The sequence below is a fragment of the Dermacentor variabilis genome, chromosome 8 (assembly GCF_050947875.1).
Source record: "Dermacentor variabilis isolate Ectoservices chromosome 8, ASM5094787v1, whole genome shotgun sequence".
Lineage (NCBI taxonomy): Eukaryota > Metazoa > Arthropoda > Arachnida > Ixodida > Ixodidae > Dermacentor > Dermacentor variabilis.
Window position 1 is genome coordinate 44,137,362 of NC_134575.1, and position 17,752 is coordinate 44,155,113.

The window sequence follows — 17,752 nt, forward strand, 5'->3', positions numbered from 1 at the left end:
GGAATTTTACGCAGGGATAGCAATTGGGAACGTATCTGGGTTTCTTAATTACCAATTTTGGTTCAAGTAAATCACAGGCACCCCTCGCTCCTGGTGATCATGGATGACTCTGGCAGGGACAAAAGCTCTGTTGCCATTGAATCCAACCCAATGTCCACTCCATTCTCGCCAAAGCAGGCGTTCGTAGAACATTTTGTATAAAAATAGACACAAACATAAATACTGAAAAAACAGGCCTGCTATGAGATACGTCGTAGTACCGGGGTCCGCGTTAATTTTGGCTACCGGGTGTTCTTTCCTGTAAATGCAAATATCAACAAATGCGCGAACATTTCTGAATGCCGCTACACCAAAATGTGGGCGTCAGGCTCAGAACCGAATCCGTGGCCTGGTGCTCGGCGTTGAGGACGTATTAAGCTGCTCAGCTGCGGCGGTGGGTAAGCGGCCGCTCGGCCTTTCTGGGACAGACGAGTGGCTTACTAGCCGGGCATTGTATGTTCGGACGATATTACAATGGGTCATCTTTACGTCCTACAGCGCGGAAAGTACGCATCGTGAAAACGATGACCGCGCGGATTATATCATCCATAGATCTTCAGGCAACACCTGCTCGCTGTGCCCAGGACTACCGTTGTAACAATTTCGAAGCGAAAGAGCTGATTCTTTACTTCTTTGAACACACTTATACCCGCGTTTCTACGTAACGCAGCCTTCCGGCTTTTGCAGTGCAGAAGGATTTAAGAGCAGAACGAAGATACTGCGGCAAAAATTGCCATCTGCACCGGATGGCGTAGGCTGCCAAAAATGATTCTGGCTCACCACAGAAACGTTGAAGATGCCGCCGATGGGACCCATTGCTTCGGCTTCCTTGATAATCTGCAAAGCACCGCGCGTTGTCGACACGGCGGCTTCGCTGACGACTACCGAGGCGCCGGCTGTCTGCCACCGATGCAGGCAGAGACGTTGGTACCCCGTAAACGTTCCGTGACTTGCGGTGAGAAGAATATGGCGGCAGCCTCGACTGACCATCCAGTCCACAAACTCCAGAGCGAAGGTGTTCAAATCTCCGACGATGACGTAAGCCTTGTGCCTGTAGAAATATGTGCGGGCGATGGCTTCTACAGTGAAGGGTTGACGGCCTTCCTTGGCTTCCTGGCATTTGTCTGGTCGCACCTGCACGAATTAGCCACACATCTGATTTTGAGAAAGATAGCAAGAGAGAGAGAGAGACAGAGGTAGGAGAGTCAGGAAGGACTACCAGACTGTTCAGGGTGATGCACAAAGTTTGTTGCCGAAAGGTCGGAGGCCAAATTTTGAAAGCATTGATTTCTTTGGCGGTTTCCCCCCTTTTTCTTGGACCGCATTATCACCGGCATGGTCATGTAAGCTGTGCCGATGCTGGAGACAATGTAATCAAAGCTGGGCCAATCGCGCAGAGAGTGCGAACAAAGGTTGTGACTAGGCTGCCCGGTCCTGACACCAGTGCACTACCTGTGAACCTTCGTAATAGCTTGAATCTAGTTCGTAACGTCGGCCGCTCTTGCAGGCACGCCACCTCCACACTGCCCGCACCCTACATACCGCGCATGGCAACATTTATGCAGCTAACTAATAAAAGTCCGCAGCAGCAATGTCTCAGCATGTCTACAGGGGAGCTATCGCTTAGGAGGAAGCTTCAGCTCGGAGGCTCCTGTATGAATGCATGGGAAGGAAGAAATTTATTTTTCTCGACAACAACTGAAACGAATGTGATGAGGTTCGTTTAATTTAAACAAAGGTGTACAATGGCTGCACCTAGCGTGATTCTTTTGTTTAAGCCTCCCTTTCTTCAAAGAAAGAATTTTGGAAAATTAAATAAATACAATTAAACAAAACGTTCGTTTGCAACTCTGTCGCTCGGCAATGAAAAAAAAAAAAACGACACCACCCGATCTGTAAACTGCGCCTATTAATACATTTTAAACGGACAAAATTGATATATTATGCATGGCTCTGAAACACACCACTAACAGGTGAGTAGGATTTTCGGAAAACCTTTGCGAGCATTCATACAGACTTGCGGAAGTTGTATATGTATATACCAAACTTGGCCACTTTAGCTGACTTAACACGTAGGTTACAGAACTGCCACATCTATATTTTTTTGACCGGCCGATATAAATCTGCAAATTTGGTGCTTCTATATTTTAAAACTTAGGGATTGCCGAGAATGATCGTAAATCATTTTAGGCCACAGTTCAAAATATTTTCTGGTACATTTACTCGTATCAAACTTTCTCAAACGCAACAAATTTCGTTCTAATTGATCCAGGGCCTGTTTCATAAAAGAATTTCTGCGTTGTACAAATGCACGAAGTGGTGGCATCAGAGTTGGGCCCGAGCTAAAGCTGCCTCATAACATTGACAACCATCCTCCAATAATTTCTGACCAATTGTTTTCAAGCGCGTCTTCTGGTCTATTATTATTCAGTTTGCCAGCCTGCTACGGCAAGATGCAACTAGGCGTAATCCAGCATGCGTTTCTGACTATTTGTGTTCAGCGCGTGTGGAAAAAAAATACTGGAGGGATGTCCGAAAGCAAAAGAAAAAGGAGACGAAGAAGAAGCACGACAATGTCACTGAAACACATACGAGCAGCTCCCGTTGCAGCCGATAACTTCGACGTTGAGGTCTCACTCGTCAGTGACACTTGTGACCAGATGGGTGCCGGAGCTAGGTGGCACTAACATTAGGCGAAGTGTTCAGTGGTACCTCTTGCACGGTGCACAGCAACACATTAAGAGGGAGGTCCGCAGTCACAGTCGCACGTTAGTGTTATGACATTCATCACAGGCATAATCATATCATGATAATAAGAATAATAGTCCATCTTCTAGAGATGTTGGCCTAACGTATGGAGTCTATCCCGAATATTCCCGCAGTGTACACACAAAAAAAAAAATCAGCTTACATATTTTCATAGAAATCAACTTGGGCAACGTCCACACATTTTACATTAGAGACAAAGTACATTGGTTCCACTTCTGCTTTTGTCGCTGAAGTCAGGCTTTCAGTGCATCTTCTGCGAAGGGTTTCCGTTGCGATTTTGATTCACTTTTATTTGTCGTGAAAAACTAAAAAACGCTCTTCCATTAACCTGTTCACCCCAACATGGATCAGTGGATATCGAGAAAGACATTTGCGCCACACTTCACTAAGCCTGCTTAGTGTGAATTTGGGACACTGGGGGTGCGCAACTGGGTATGTGGCGCTGTCCAAAGAATAAAAAAAATCTGGTTGAAAGTTTTCCGCTGGTGGGCGCAGTAACGTCAACATTCGTAGTCGCGTGGGTTCTGCCGATTTTTCTTCCCTATGAAGGAAAATGAAATTATTAGATTCTTCTAAGTGTAGAAAGTACCGGAGATAGCTACGCGTTTAGCAGGTGATACCGCGGGCGTCCTGTTTCGCCACGCGTCCATGTTGAACCGCGAGGAGACTGTGATATGCAGGAGGAGGACTTGAAATCCAATTACCTGAAGTACAACTTTACCGGCGTTGGCTTCGGAGGCTGCCAGTGTGAATGCATCCATAACCTGAGATCGCGGAAACACTGTGGCAGGCAGGGGCCTCACGGCGCCCGATGCGATTCCTCCACGCAGTAGTTCGGCGACTCGCCGCTTGTCATCAGCTGCGCTGGTGTCGTTCAAGGACAGGAAATCTGAAGGAACGGCGCTGACGGTGACCATATTGCGCTTCGGGGAGAGTTCTTCGCGTGGACGATGCGAGGTTGTGCCAACGGCATCAGTAACGAGGTGTCGGCCGTTCGACGTCAGACAGTGAGCGATGGCTTTATTGCTTGCACCGTGAAGAGTGTCGAACACTAGATCCACACCTAAAGAACGAACGAAACAAAAATATGAAGGTGCTGAAAATAGTGAATATAAAGGACAGTTGGAAATAAAACAAACAAACAATAGGACTTCTGGATGACAGCTAAGATGTTCACGGAACGTTAACGAAAACCTAAAGTTGAAATTAAAGCTGAATAACATACAGGGAGCAGCAAATGAATCGACGCTCAATACGAGCAAAATGAAACTGAGAAATCGCGTACAGAGGAAAGGGGCGAAATGCAGTGAGAGAGAATAAAGCGAGACAGAATACTGCGCCACATTAGTACAAGGACAAGAACAGTAGCGAAGAAAATATGCAGAAATTGAAGAAGTATCTTAAGACAGAGCACTGTGGCAGTGGACATGGCTACTGAATGACAAGGCGCCGTAATAGTTCTTCGCACAAACGACTAATGCGCGGCAGAATAACGGTGAATTTGGTTTCCTGTTCCTACGCAAAAGAGGGCAGGTGGAAAGCTTGAAGCATAACGGAGGTCACGATTTCTTTGTAACCCTGCTTTCGGTTTTTGTTCACATTGATATGATGACCGTCAATGCCCTTAGAGATTGTAGCTTTTCACTGGGATTAGCATTCTCAGGATAATTTGCGCAGTTAACAGCATGTATCTATCTATCTATTTATTTATCTATCTATCTATCTATCTATCTATCTATCTATCTATCTATCTATCTATCTATCTATCTATCTATCTATCTATCTATCTATCTATCTATCTATCTATCTATCTATCTATCTATCTATCTATCTATCTACCTATCTATCTATCTATCTATCTATCTATCTATCTATCTATCTATCTATCTATCTATCTATCTATCTATCTATCTATCTATCTATCTATCTATCTATCTATCTATATTATCGTAGACCATCAGTTTGCTTGGGTGCTGAAACGTGGTTGGAAACCAATCGTCAGGCCAACTTGGGCCTCACACGTGTGTGCCTGGTGCGCGTTTCATCGCGTTTTGCTGGACCCAGTAAATGTTCACTCACTCACTCACTCACTCACTCACTCAATTTTGTCCCGTGGTATGCACCACCGATCAACGAACATAATGGCGCCAACGTTTGTCACTTGGTTGCGCTATGCGTATCTGCGGTTCGATGACTAAGATATCCTTTAAAATTTCTCTGGGGCAGGGCGTAATTGAATCCGTGTCATATACGTTCAGTCTAAGCTAGCTATATATATATATATATATATATATTCATGCATGCGCCACGCACAGATTTCGCAGCCGTCCCGTTAGATGGCGCATCATGTTCTGAGATGAGGGCGACGCACGGGCCCGGCTGCATACAGGCCCCGTGCAGGAAGCGTTTTGCTGGTGGGAATATGGTGCGTCGCTGCACTACTTCAATGCACTGATCAAAATAACGTCCAGATTCACTTTTGAAATCGTTTTTGACGGAATTACCGAGATTTGAACTTCATCATTCCGGGTGATTAGGACGAATTTTTAGAAAAGCTTGACGCGACATAACAATTTCGGCGCCGGGGTGGTGCCTATGGAAGCACTGATCACAACTAATTTCATTATCTCTTATATGGTCGACATCTATGAACGTTTTTGGAATTCTAGCAGGTACATTCACCAAGACAAGATATGTTTAAGAAATGGTCCTATAACGCGATAAGTCATCTCTTAGCAAAATTCAGCAGAATAGGAGGATGACATATATTGCCATTGAACGCTTTTGAAATGTCCGATGCGTGTATTATGTGTGTTCAGAAGCGTGATTTCCATCAGCCACGACGTTCTGCCACTCACCTTTATCTTTCGTCAGTTCAAGGATGTGTTCTTCTAAGCAAAGGCTGTTGTAGTTTATGATGTGCCTGTCTTGAAGCTGCGGGAAGCGGTTTTTGATGAAGTGCCGCTCTTTTGTTGAACCTGTTCGCGACGAGAAGATGGTAAAACCAGTTCAAGCCACGAACATGAAAGCTCTTCCAGCTTATATAAGCAGCACACTTTGCCTAAGCAGGACGAAACAGAACTTTGTTTTCACTACGTGGTACACCAGCAGATGGGAAGCGCTGAGCAATATGAAAATGAAAAATAGCACTTTTGATATTTTGTTGCTGATTGCAGTAAGCTACAGTCCCCTAGACGTCACCGTGCGAGAGGTTTTCTGCGGGAGGCTGCCACTTTGGAATTGTTGTAAAGGATAAAGGATGCGTACCTGCTTTTTTTTTCTTTTTTACTCATAGTAACGGGATTGCGTTAATACAGTATGAACTGACATACAACTGCTCTTGTTTTACATTATTATTGTATTGTATAGTCAGCTTCCATAAACTCATGTCGCATAATGACAACAGGTTGGTACTTTTATCGGACTCGTTCGGTCAAAATTGCAAAAACTGTGCAAATGGATGACTTATTGGCTTGTGCTTCTCTTTCAAATCAGTGCTACGGAATATCGAGCTTTTTCTTTGCAAAATTGTAGCCATTGCTATAGTGTTCTTAAATTATGGGGTTCTACGTGCCAAAACCACTTTCTGATTAGGAGACACGCCGGAAATTTCGACTGCGGAAATATCGTCCACCTGGGATTATCTAATGTCCACCTAAATTGATGTACATGGGTGTTTTCACATTTCGCCTCCATCGAAATGCGGCCACCGCGGCCGGGATTCGATCCCGCGACCTAGTGAGCAGCAGCCCAACACCATAGCCACTGAGCAACCACGGCGAGTGATTGGTATAGTTTACAGAGTCCTGCCATGCTGCGTGGGCTTACCGACAGTTGCGAAGACGGTGCACCCCATGGATAGAGCGATGGCGATTGCAGCCTGCCCAACGCATCCACTGCCGTATTGGACGAGCACAGATTCGCCCGGCCGCATGTTTCCCCGCACCAACAGGGCATAGTAAGCGGATGAGTAAGACAAAGGAACGGTTGACGCTTCCGTCAGAGTCCACGCATCAGGAACTTCCCACAGAAGGTCGGGGTCTGCCGCAACCGCGGTAGCCAACGCCTGGCTTGGCACGAGGCCCATGACGCGACGTCCTGCTTGGTCCGTTCCAGAAAACTCTTGTCCGAGAATGGACTCCGCATTTGCCAAGTCACCTGTACCAGCAGAATTAGCATGATGTTGGCTGGTTCCTGCCGGTGACTGCGGCCATGGGGCTTTATTGCGAAATGTTGCCAAGATTCCAAGCACTTACGCGTTAAAATGAAGAAAACAAATTTATATGTGCAGGTTAAACGGGAAACGTACGTGCTGAGTACCTTACACCCTCGCTATGCGGGATTTCGTAGTTTGTTAAGAAGAAATACATTTGCATGAATGACACCGGTACTTTCCTTCGAAAAACAATATTTTCAAATTTTTGAATTTAGCGCCTAGAAATGCACAGGGCAATACGAGAGACCCTTAGTGGCAGGCATTCCGGGGATCTTTCATGTGCATCTATATGAAGCACACGAGCATTCTTTGGGTTCGCCCCCACTGAAATTCGGCCGCAGTGGCCGGGAGTCAAACCTTCGGTGTCGCGGCCAGTCTCGAAACGTGATAGCCACTGGGCCACAACTGTGGGTCGGAACACACAAGGTTAAGGCATTTTTTCGACGATGTTCGCTAGGAGGCAGGCCAGCTAGTCAGTTGAGGTGATAAGACTGTCCCTCTAAGACCAACAGGGTGATGGGCGAGTCAATTGATTCTTTAAAATTTGTTACCACGAAAATACAGTGGCAAAAGAAAATATAACAAACGAGGAAGGCGTGGGAATAAACGAAACCATTCTCACAGCTGCAGCTCGTGCCCGCCCGGTCTTCATTAGTGTTGCACATTTCTTGCGCGTCATAAGGATATGTAAGGTGCAAGTTCGTTATGTGCCACCCTACTTTTCTTGTAATTTGCACGCGGCGTTGTTTCCTTACATGGCCACATTCAACGGTAAGTGCTAGCTAGGGAAAGTTGCCGTTGTTTTTCTTCGCAAGGCACAGCTTCTGACGGCAACTGTGCTTGTTGACCACAGAAAAAAAGCTGTTGACAGAAAGCAGATCAAGCGGCGGGGAAGTACACAACCTTTTCATCAAAATAAGGCATTGTAGCTGAGGGAAAGCCTCACGTCACTTTCACATAACTGATGTAGTCCTGGCACCAAATACATCTGCGTGGTCGACACGCTTTTTCTGGCCCAATGGAAGGTCACTTTGATCATCTATTCCTTAGTTCACAATTCTCTGCGTTCCATGGTTACCTCTTGAGCTATGTGACGGCACTCGATGAATTGAAGAGCGGGTGTGCAAAACGAAAGCGCATATTGGTTCTCCGTGGAACCATATATGCTAATTCTAAATGGACTCACCTACAAAGGCTTCTGGCGGGACACTGGCGAATGTGACGTCTCGACTGTTGACCGCAGCGAAGTGGACATCGCACAATATTGGTGCAGTTGCAGTCTTGGTGATGGGCAGAGAAGCGTAAGGCACCGGGGATTCGTACCAATCGAGACTGGAGAGTTCACCCCGTTTCCCAAAGTTCAGGACTGCAAACTCTGTGTTCTTCCTCGCAGTCTCCACTAATGTCGGCGTTCATGGAACAAAAACGCAAGCAAAAGCGCACTCACTGCAAATTTCTTTAAGTTTAAAGCAAAATTCATCTTAGAAACAGCGTTCCACCTCCCTCAGGAGATATTTTCTTTAGCTCTGTCCATCTTTGGAAGCGTACTATTTAACACTTCGCTATAGGGCTGTTTACTCTGTGGCTCAAGAATTTCCATTGGTTTAGGAACTGCCCTAAAATACAATTTAAAGGCACATTCCTTGCTGCATTGTTTATTGTAATTTGCCATTTTTGATATCTTTTCAAGTATTTCCATTGCTCTATAGATATTATCAAAACGGACTTGGGCAGCGGCAGAGGCACAGAAAAGAAAAAGAAACATTTCTTATTCCTTTTCAGCTTTTGTGCAATCTCCATAGCGGGTAAGTGCAATTTTTACAGAAAAGTCAAAGCAAGAGCAACACAAAATATTTAATAAAGAAATAGCAGACATATCAATCTAAACAAGTTAAGAGGATAGAATGACCTTTTCAAATGTTTCAATTGCTTTTTAGAAACGGTGAAATGCCTTTTCCCATTCCCTCTCAGATTTTGTGCAATCTTCATAGTGGGCATACACTTTTAATGAACTATAAGAGCAAGCGCAACACAAAATATTTAATACAGAAATAGCAGACAGACCAAACCAAACAAGTTGAGAAAGCATAATGACCACTAAGCCAGTGTTTTTGGGTTTAGTGTCTAGTGGAAAGGGGGCGGCGATGTTAGGTTAGCTTAGAATGTCTTAGATTGGCAACTAATTTGACGCACTGTTGCTGAACCTGGTATGGCAGGAATAGTAGTACGAAATATTATGTTGCAAAGTGACGAAGCTTCTGAAGAAATCACTGAAGTTGCAAGATTTCTGAATCGACGATCACAGCAGGCGCCTTCGGGAAGAGCTGCAGCCAAGGCTTATGCATATTCGCGAGTAAAAATGTAGTCAGTGCTAGTGGTGTGTCTCGATTAGCTTAGCGTCTGTTCTCTCCCCCGTTAAAAACGTATCTTGGGTGAACTAATAGATCAAACTGAGTTGCGACTAAAACAGCATTTTTGCTGACACTTGGACTTCCTCGTCAGCGATGGACGTTGTCTGTGTTTGGCTGTAACACGGTAAACCTGAGGTAGCAGCGTATGTAGGCAACTGTAGTGTATCATTTTATTTAATTTTAGAAGCGAGAGCGCGCTACCCATGCTTCCTGCAGACCACAGGGTGCCGCCACATAAGCTCACGCAGTAACGCAGGGTTCTCAGTAGCGCTTTCTGGACGTGAAATATCTATGGCCACCTCGAATGGTCCATAGCACCCGTAATTTCAGCGTGCACTGGCAAAATACGGCGGCGTTTGTTCCGATGATTCAGTTCCCACCCCTTATACAGGCTTATATTGGGTACATTTCCCTGGTAATTTGAGTGTCTCCTACTATACCGAGCTTTCGCTTTTCATTACGATCGTGGGTTCGGACACAACGTCTCGTTGCTGCGTGATGTAACCGTACTTGCTCTTCATGCACTTGAACGCTGGCTGCAGCTCTTAACACACCATACTGCCCTTAAAGCCGGCTGTTATATTTCCGACACTCGTACACCACTTACAAATTTTCGATCATAGACGCTCAAACATTACTAGTCTATGCTGCTCAACGGCAGAATCATTGCTGACTTTGATATCAGCATGTGTAGTACCCATGAAAGCTGTTGTCATTTTCGCAATATTTCTTAACCAGTGAATGGGCATACGTATTTTGTTGGTTCTTATTTTATTTTCATTTATTTGTTGTCTTTATAACTTGAAGATGTTTTGCATTTTCGAACATTTCACAGGCTTCCCTGCTGTGTTTTTTGCTTTTCAGTGAATATGAGGTGTTTACTGCTGAATAAATCATTTCGTTGTACCTATCTATTGCGAGCTTGTATGTGATAAAGATTTTGGTAAAACTTTTTGTGCTTCTTTGGTTGAACATACCCCAGGAGCACTTAAATAGATGGCTTTTGTCTTCTACACTTCTCCGGAATGGTTGATCAAAATGAGAGGTAATTGGAAGAAAATGACTGAATTTAAAAATTCTGATAGAAAAATTGAAGAAAACGAGAATGAAAAACCGCCATGAATCTTCACATGGGATCCTGTGAAGCTAAAAAGCATGGGAGAGGCAAGAACTCACATGATTTTGCGACGACATGCCGGTAGGAGCCCCACTGGCCATTTCGGTAAACGTTCATGACGAGGTCATTTTCTACCACGCTCTGGTATTTTGGATTTCCCGGGTTGAAGTCAGCCACCGCGTTCGTCTCGGTGGAACCAGCATCGAACACACATCTGCGTTTAATGAAATCACATAGACGAGTGGTGAACTCATTAGCGCCGTAATATATAGCTAGAACCGTCAAAGACTGAGGCACGAAAGTCATATTAGGCTCACTTTATGATAAACGATGTACGTTCGGTCATTATAAAGAATACGACCTCGAAGACTAAAAAAAATACAACATATTCGATCCGTGAGATCATTTCTCACCTTATATGACTCCCACCGGACTCGTGTCGGAGGCAGTTCGTCAAACCAACAATGCCGCTTGCTCCAGTCTCCTCCGCGAGCAGCCACATGTTCTCTCCTTGGGGCTTCCACTCGTAGTCAAGGACCTTCTTCTTTACCAAATCGACCAAGTCACTACGTTTGCTGTTAACCTGGAATATTTCCTGCTTCGTCTGTTCAACGGGCACAGAACGCTTCCTGAACAGATAGAGGGCAGACACGTTGTTGGACTTGAAAGCCACCAGGCGTAGCCCACGCTTCAAAAACTGTGCTTCCACCTCGTCGGCAGGGGTTACTTCTAGCTCGACGCCCCCGATTTCACCGAGCAGCAATTCCGCAGGTGTCAGTGCTGTGCGTTGGGCAAGCAGAACGAAACCGTTTTCCCTGCAAATGGAAGACACTTCATCGGCGAGGTTCTTGGTTTCTCCAGATGACCATGTGGCGCTTCGGGCCACAATCAAGTCCACTTCAGGAAGCTTCTTCCTGGATGCTGCCGAGCCCAGTGACACTACTGAGCAACCTTGAGGGATTTTTCCCGACAGTCTCTCTGGAGACGAATGTGCTATTGTGTATTCGATAGTGGGCAACAAATTGAACTTGGAAAGGTACGTTGCCACCCAGGAGGCCAACAGGCAGTCGCTCCCTTGAGCAGCAAATTCCAGTACTCGGAGCTTCTTCGGGTTGGTATTTTCGACCACCGTGTCAAGAAGGAATCTGAGAGGATCTTCCTCAAAAAGTGCGGTGTTGAGTACATCGGTTTCCAAGTCTTCCTTGTGTGTAGGCAGAGCTGACTTGATATACGCTGCAACGGAACTGTCATTGCAATCTACTTGCTCACGGATAGTGTCAAGAAAACGCAGGAGGGCATGATTCTTATCAGACTCGTTAAGATACTGGCTGACAACGTGCTCGGGAACGTTACGGATGGCGCTCATAGCGTCACGAAGAGAGGAGTTGCTCTCGGAAAAGTTTTTAAGAGCCCGCCTCACAACGTTGCTGCAGACTTCAACGTATTCACGTGTGATAGACCCTCTTTTATCCTTGCTTTCTTTGTCGTCCAGGTAGGGCACGAAGCGATACTCTTCGACGAGCGGCGTCTGTTGTTCGGCCCCGCAGTCGATGGTGTTGGTCTTTATACCTCGTATGACGACACCTCCAGCGCGGCAAGCGTCTGTGATCTTATTGCAGATGACTTCCACACCTGTGAAAAAGGGGAAAGTGAGGAGGATAGCTCAAAAATGTGCACTTGAAAAATTGTTTATAATTTTGGCGTCGCCTATGTGAGGGATATCGAGAGACAGTGGTTAGTTGCTGAACTCGGCTTTGGATAAAACCGTACGTTCAGTCATATTTAATTTCAATTTCGTGGACATGAAAAGCCGCTACTGCCTAACTATACGACAGAATCGTATTTGTTTACTTAAGTATGCTGATGAATATTCACTTCGACAATACATATTTACATTTGCGCTGATTTCGCGCGTTGTTAGGATGTGTAGCAGAATCATCTATGCTTATCTTAACCTGTTTTGTAGGTTACTTAAATTGCTAAAAGTTAAGCTATAAGCACCTTTAGGCTGGAAAGTGTCGAACGAAAAAAAAAGGCAACATCATTATTGCACCTGTTTGATCGCAGCACCTTTTGTGTGTAGACGTTATGCATGTTCGTTGCACTCTTGAATTAAAAGCGCCTAGAGCATAGTGTCCGAAGAAATCCTGATTTTTATTCTGCAGCAATATGGCGCCTTCGAATATGCAGCCCATTTCGGCGTGAAACGGCAAGTACGCAAGCGCATAGCTGATCAGTCGTTCCGCAAACGCATTTGCGAATCACCTCCGTAGCGCTTACAACTGGCACGCTTTTCACTGATGGAAACACCTTTTGATTTTGCTCGACATTTTGAGAAAACAAACGAGGTACACGTTTATTGCATATAAATGTCCCTGGTTCCAATTTTCGCGATCATCTTTTGTCATTCTTTTTCGTCGGCTTTTCGTGTTCAGAATAGTAGCTTAGTGCACAACTATAGCTCGGGCCTTTTCCTAAAACTTCACTTTGTCTCCTTCTGCTTATATATGTGACAGTAAGCATGTCATCGATAATCACTATTTTCTTTCAGTTAAGCACACTGTTACGTTTTGCCACCGTCCTGCTTATATGCGGTATTTCTGAAAGTAATGCTCACCTGTGTCACCGGCCTTCTTGATCACTTCAGCGTGAACGTAGGGGTCGAAGCGACAAAATTCAATGCTGGCAGGCATGCGGTGTACTCGAGCAGGGCTTTTGAACATGATGTACTGGATCATGCTGTCGACGAAGGTCACCCAGTTCTCCTTCCATTGGAGCTTTCCGCGCGGCTCTGGCCAGAAACAAATAACGAAGCTAGTGTTATTTACCACAGAGTACAAGAAGCCTTAAAACATGTCGAAACTTATTCCTATTCTTTCGAGAATATTGAGCAGTCTTCCGTGATGACAGCCTTGCAGTCTCTTGCAGAGTCTCTTGCAGAGCAAGACGAACGCACGAAGATGTACACATTTGTATACTGCATTTGTGACTCTCGTCTTCCGCGTGCGTTGCACGGAGTACTCCTGAGAACACAGCGTGTAGCATAGCTGTCTCTGTTGGCGAAAACAGGGCCAGATAGGTGAAAACAGAGGAGGGAAGCACTGGTAACGACAGCCCCAGATCTGCGGCAATTTTAACTATGATATAACTTATTCGAAAACCAAGAATACGAACACTTATCCAACACATTTCGTTGGGCGACGGTTCAGAACTACTTTCCCGGGCACAAAGTTGGATGTACTTCGTGAACGCATAGTAGACGCGCTCCATACTGGGGCTTTTGGTAAACACAACACAGAATCGTGTTGATATAAAAACGCGACTTTATTCACATCAGGAGCCATAAAAAAATTGAGGCACTTTGTAGTGCAAATACTTGTAGGAACTAAACATAATGGGGTAGTCGTAGCGCATATAACAATGTCACGAACATACAGCACCTTCAAAGTTAAACATTGAAATATGTTAATAAAAGCGCCAAGCCAGCTACACAATACTTCATGCCATAGGTGGTTTATCCGCTTTGGCGGTCACAAATATCGCGAAGAAGAGTACGACAGAAACATGTGAACTTCTTTTATTTCGCGGCTACAGTATGTGTTGATATAAAATTTTTTAGACAATCGTAGTCGAAGCCCACTTCGTTTTGCTTGATTTTTAAAGAGAGCATGCGTTTCGAGATATTAATCATAGAATTTCATTCTGAGTACGCTAATTTGGCATTCATAGGCGGAAGTCCCAATAAGAAGACGAGCCCCGCAGGTGACGTAACTCATTCCACAAAGCAGGCCAGTCTAGAATCCGTGCGGAACTGATTACAGCTCCACCCATGATGTAGGCTGGGAGAAATAAGACTGGCATCCGCCATTTTTTCATAATGAGCTACGTCATAAAGGGGTTCCTCTACGACTAGAGATTGGCACCTCCCAATGCGAAATTACCGTACTGAGCGCTAAACTTGATTATATGTACCGCAGAGAACGTTTTAGAAGTGTAAGAAAATGAGTTTGGTTTCGAATGGGACTGTCGTCGGGTGTATAATAAAAACGCGCACCCTAGTCGCTCAAATTACCAAAACCCAATTAGCAGACTCTCGTCAATTATGTATTCTTCTCATTCGCGAAACTGGTATGCGCCAAGGCGCATAAGCCGCCTGTGTGCAAGCAGCATTTGCGTAGCTGTTGCGATCTTATCGAAATTGCTGGCATCACGTTCTTGTTTCTCCGTTATTTCCACATGGGCGCGAGCTCGCTTCTTTTTGCTCCATAGACCAGGGTGGGAGCAAACAACGCTGTGCTTCGCACAAACCAGAAATGAATGTCTCACCTTGTATGCCTGCCTGCGTGATGCCTCGGAAGGCGCCTTGGTAGTCGTAACCGCGCACGGCGAGCTCCTTGTATATGTCCTCAGCGTCTAGCTCGTAGGCTGTGCTCTCGGCACAGGTCATCGGCAGGTCCGTGTCGATCGCCGAGGATCCACCTTCGGCAACGCGAACGGAACCGCTTGCCGCCACTGCGCCGCCTTCTTCGCACACCTCGAACTCGCCGGAGGAGTACATGATGGTCACGACAAGGCGCAGGGTACCTGGTCACATGCGCGAGACATTCTCGTTAATGCTTTCAACGAAGAGCAGTGTATCTTCCGCGCACACACTAGAATGACCTTTGAACCTGGGCATAACTGCTGGTCAAAGGAAGGCTCGCGTGAGATCACCGACTCGTCACATCGTTGTGTTATGTGGGAGTCCGGATCTTCCAAATTACAGTGGGAACGTTTTGAAGCTTCAGTGAGGCCTAAGTATAGTTTACTATTAAAAAAAAAACAGTACACTAGGGTTTAACGTCGCGAAGCTGGGCAGCGAGTTATGAGGGATGCTCTAGTGGATGGGTGTGGGTTAATTTTGACCGCGTAAGGTTTTTAACGTGTAAGTGAAACAAGTCAAACGTGAGATGCGCATGCATCCCGCCCCCATCGTAATGCAGAAACCGGCAATCGAACGTGTAACTTTGTGTAACGCCTTAGCCACTGCGCCGGTTGAGTTTTTACTATATTTTTTACGACATAGTTACGGTTTGGCCGCACGTTCGGGGGATAGGACATTATGCACTGACTCGTGCCGTTCTTGCGATCGATCGTGCTTTTCATCTTTCATTTCCTTCTCCACTGTTCCGGAGGATATTCTGCAAGGCATAAAGAATACTACAAAGTTCAGCGTCACACACGAATGTAGTCGGAAGGAAAGCGTGCTGCCCTATTGGTGATCTATTTTTTTGGTGTCCAACGTCTTGATATTTAAGCATTATTATTACACAACGTCAGCAAATTTCGCAGCGCTCATTGCGACATCACAGCAATATCAGTGACGCCAGTTCTACCATTTCGCGACAGACTTCGGTATGAAATTAACATATCTTGTAAAGTGCTTCCGAACATTCACAGTTTGTGAGGTCATTGTCTTACGGCCTAGGCTCGTGTGGTAAATTGTTTGTGACTTTTAATATATTTGAGCCAGTAGACCTTTAAATGGGACGCTTAACTGGAATGGTGTTACGTGCAAACGGGCACGAGAACGATTATATGCAGGCATATTCACAAGCGACTATACACGTAACACTGCCGAGAGCGAACAGCCCGCGCCAGATTGTACAGTCGTCGTCCTCATCGCCCTTTCAGGCACGTTAGGCCTGCTCTCGGTCAATGAACTAACTGATCCGTAGCCATGTTAGGCTGGGCCGGAATACAGTACGATGCTTCTGGCAGTACCAAAAGCGCCAGTGTGACAGAGAGAGGAGGATTGGGGAGGCAGAAAAGAGGCAAGAACAAAGCACAGGGGGCGACACCAGCCGCGAGTTCAGGCACTAGCTCAGTGCGACGTCATTGATCATGGCACAGTTTTTTCGCTACTTGGTAGCAGCTCATTGATAAAGAGTTAGGTTCTGTTTGTTTAGAACAAGCCAACCAATCTAGGAAGTTGCCCGCAAGCGCTTCGAAATTAGTCAAGGCGACACATTAGAACGGAGGTTCAGCCAGAAAGTTCTAACAAAGCAAAACCTTAGCTTTCGTATCCTCTGCTATTAGTTCACTATCGTCTGCCATATTAAGACTGAGAGCTTGGAGAGGATGATTCACTCTTATAACTTTACACCTACTCCAGCTACTACGTACATCTACTTAAAGTCGCCTTGTTTTCCTAAAATGAATGTAGCCACTCCCTAATAACACACACATTAACCATTGCCTGCAGACATCTTGAGAACAGGGAAAGAAATATATGCTGCTTCAGTATGTAAACGCCACATGTCGGGCATCCCGTCGACCGTTGTGACACGTTCACTAAAGTGGTGGTGCGTTAAATGAAGCAGTAAAGCCAGCATTGAGTAGGCAGAGGTTTCAGTTTTATCGCAGGGCAATGTCTGCCGTTCTCTCTCTGCAACCACAGGATAGCATAGGCGGGCCGGATACGTACGCGATTTTGCGAAAGCTGGCCGCAAGATTTCTATGTTCGCCGTATCTAATAGTACGCACAACTTTCTCTCTATCTGACTACATACTCGTTTCAGGCAGGACAATGTTCTTGTGCAGTTTGACGTTCTCGAAGATGACGGGCACCTCTTCGATAACCTTGCCGCGACGCCTACTCAGAGACTTCCACGCGAGCACCAGGTGACCACCCACAGGGAACGTCGCCTCGCCATGGAGCCGATGCCCAGCCAGGTAGGCTTCGTACTCGTTTCCGCTGATGTCAATATTCACAATATCGTCCTTTCCCTGTGCATGACAGAGCGACTCGTTACCACGTAGTAATCGCCGTACTGCACGTTCAAAGTTTGAAGAGCTTGAAGTGTGAAGTTTAATTCACGGTGCATTTCACTGCGAGCTAAAGTTACTCGACGTATTGGATCATTTGTTCAGACTTGTAACCCTCTTCTAAAGCACAAGATACGCACAACAGCAGCAAATAGGAGATTTCAGTCGCGATTTATTGCTAACGACACATTTCAGTCAGTACAAATGGCCAGAACATTCACACACTTCGGCAAAGTGTTAAAACCGAAAAGGTAACGTGGAAGTTCTGTGTGTGATTATAATAAGCAGTACACCTATAAAACCATATTTGGAGGAAGTACTTGGGGTACCAGTGCAAAATCCGCCTACCTTACTTGTGTTCTTTTTTTTTCAGACGTACACCAGCTTGTTCGC

The 17,752-nt window shown here is 45.6% G+C and overlaps 1 protein-coding gene across 1 annotated transcript in view; it reads right to left on the minus strand.

The window, feature by feature from the left end:
- Window positions 1–17,752, minus strand: part of LOC142591384 (fatty acid synthase-like) — a 53,521-nt gene that overhangs the window by 8,267 nt on the left and 27,502 nt on the right. Inside the window, exons 12-20 of the mRNA XM_075703711.1 lie at window positions 17,104–17,320; window positions 14,879–15,136; window positions 13,170–13,343; window positions 10,966–12,184; window positions 10,612–10,766; window positions 6,637–6,966; window positions 5,667–5,786; window positions 3,513–3,871; window positions 820–1,173 (exon numbers count right to left, since the gene is read on the minus strand). Coding sequence (XP_075559826.1) covers window positions 820–1,173; window positions 3,513–3,871; window positions 5,667–5,786; window positions 6,637–6,966; window positions 10,612–10,766; window positions 10,966–12,184; window positions 13,170–13,343; window positions 14,879–15,136; window positions 17,104–17,320 — 3,186 coding nt within the window. The remainder of the gene's footprint in view (window positions 1–819; window positions 1,174–3,512; window positions 3,872–5,666; window positions 5,787–6,636; window positions 6,967–10,611; window positions 10,767–10,965; window positions 12,185–13,169; window positions 13,344–14,878; window positions 15,137–17,103; window positions 17,321–17,752) is intronic.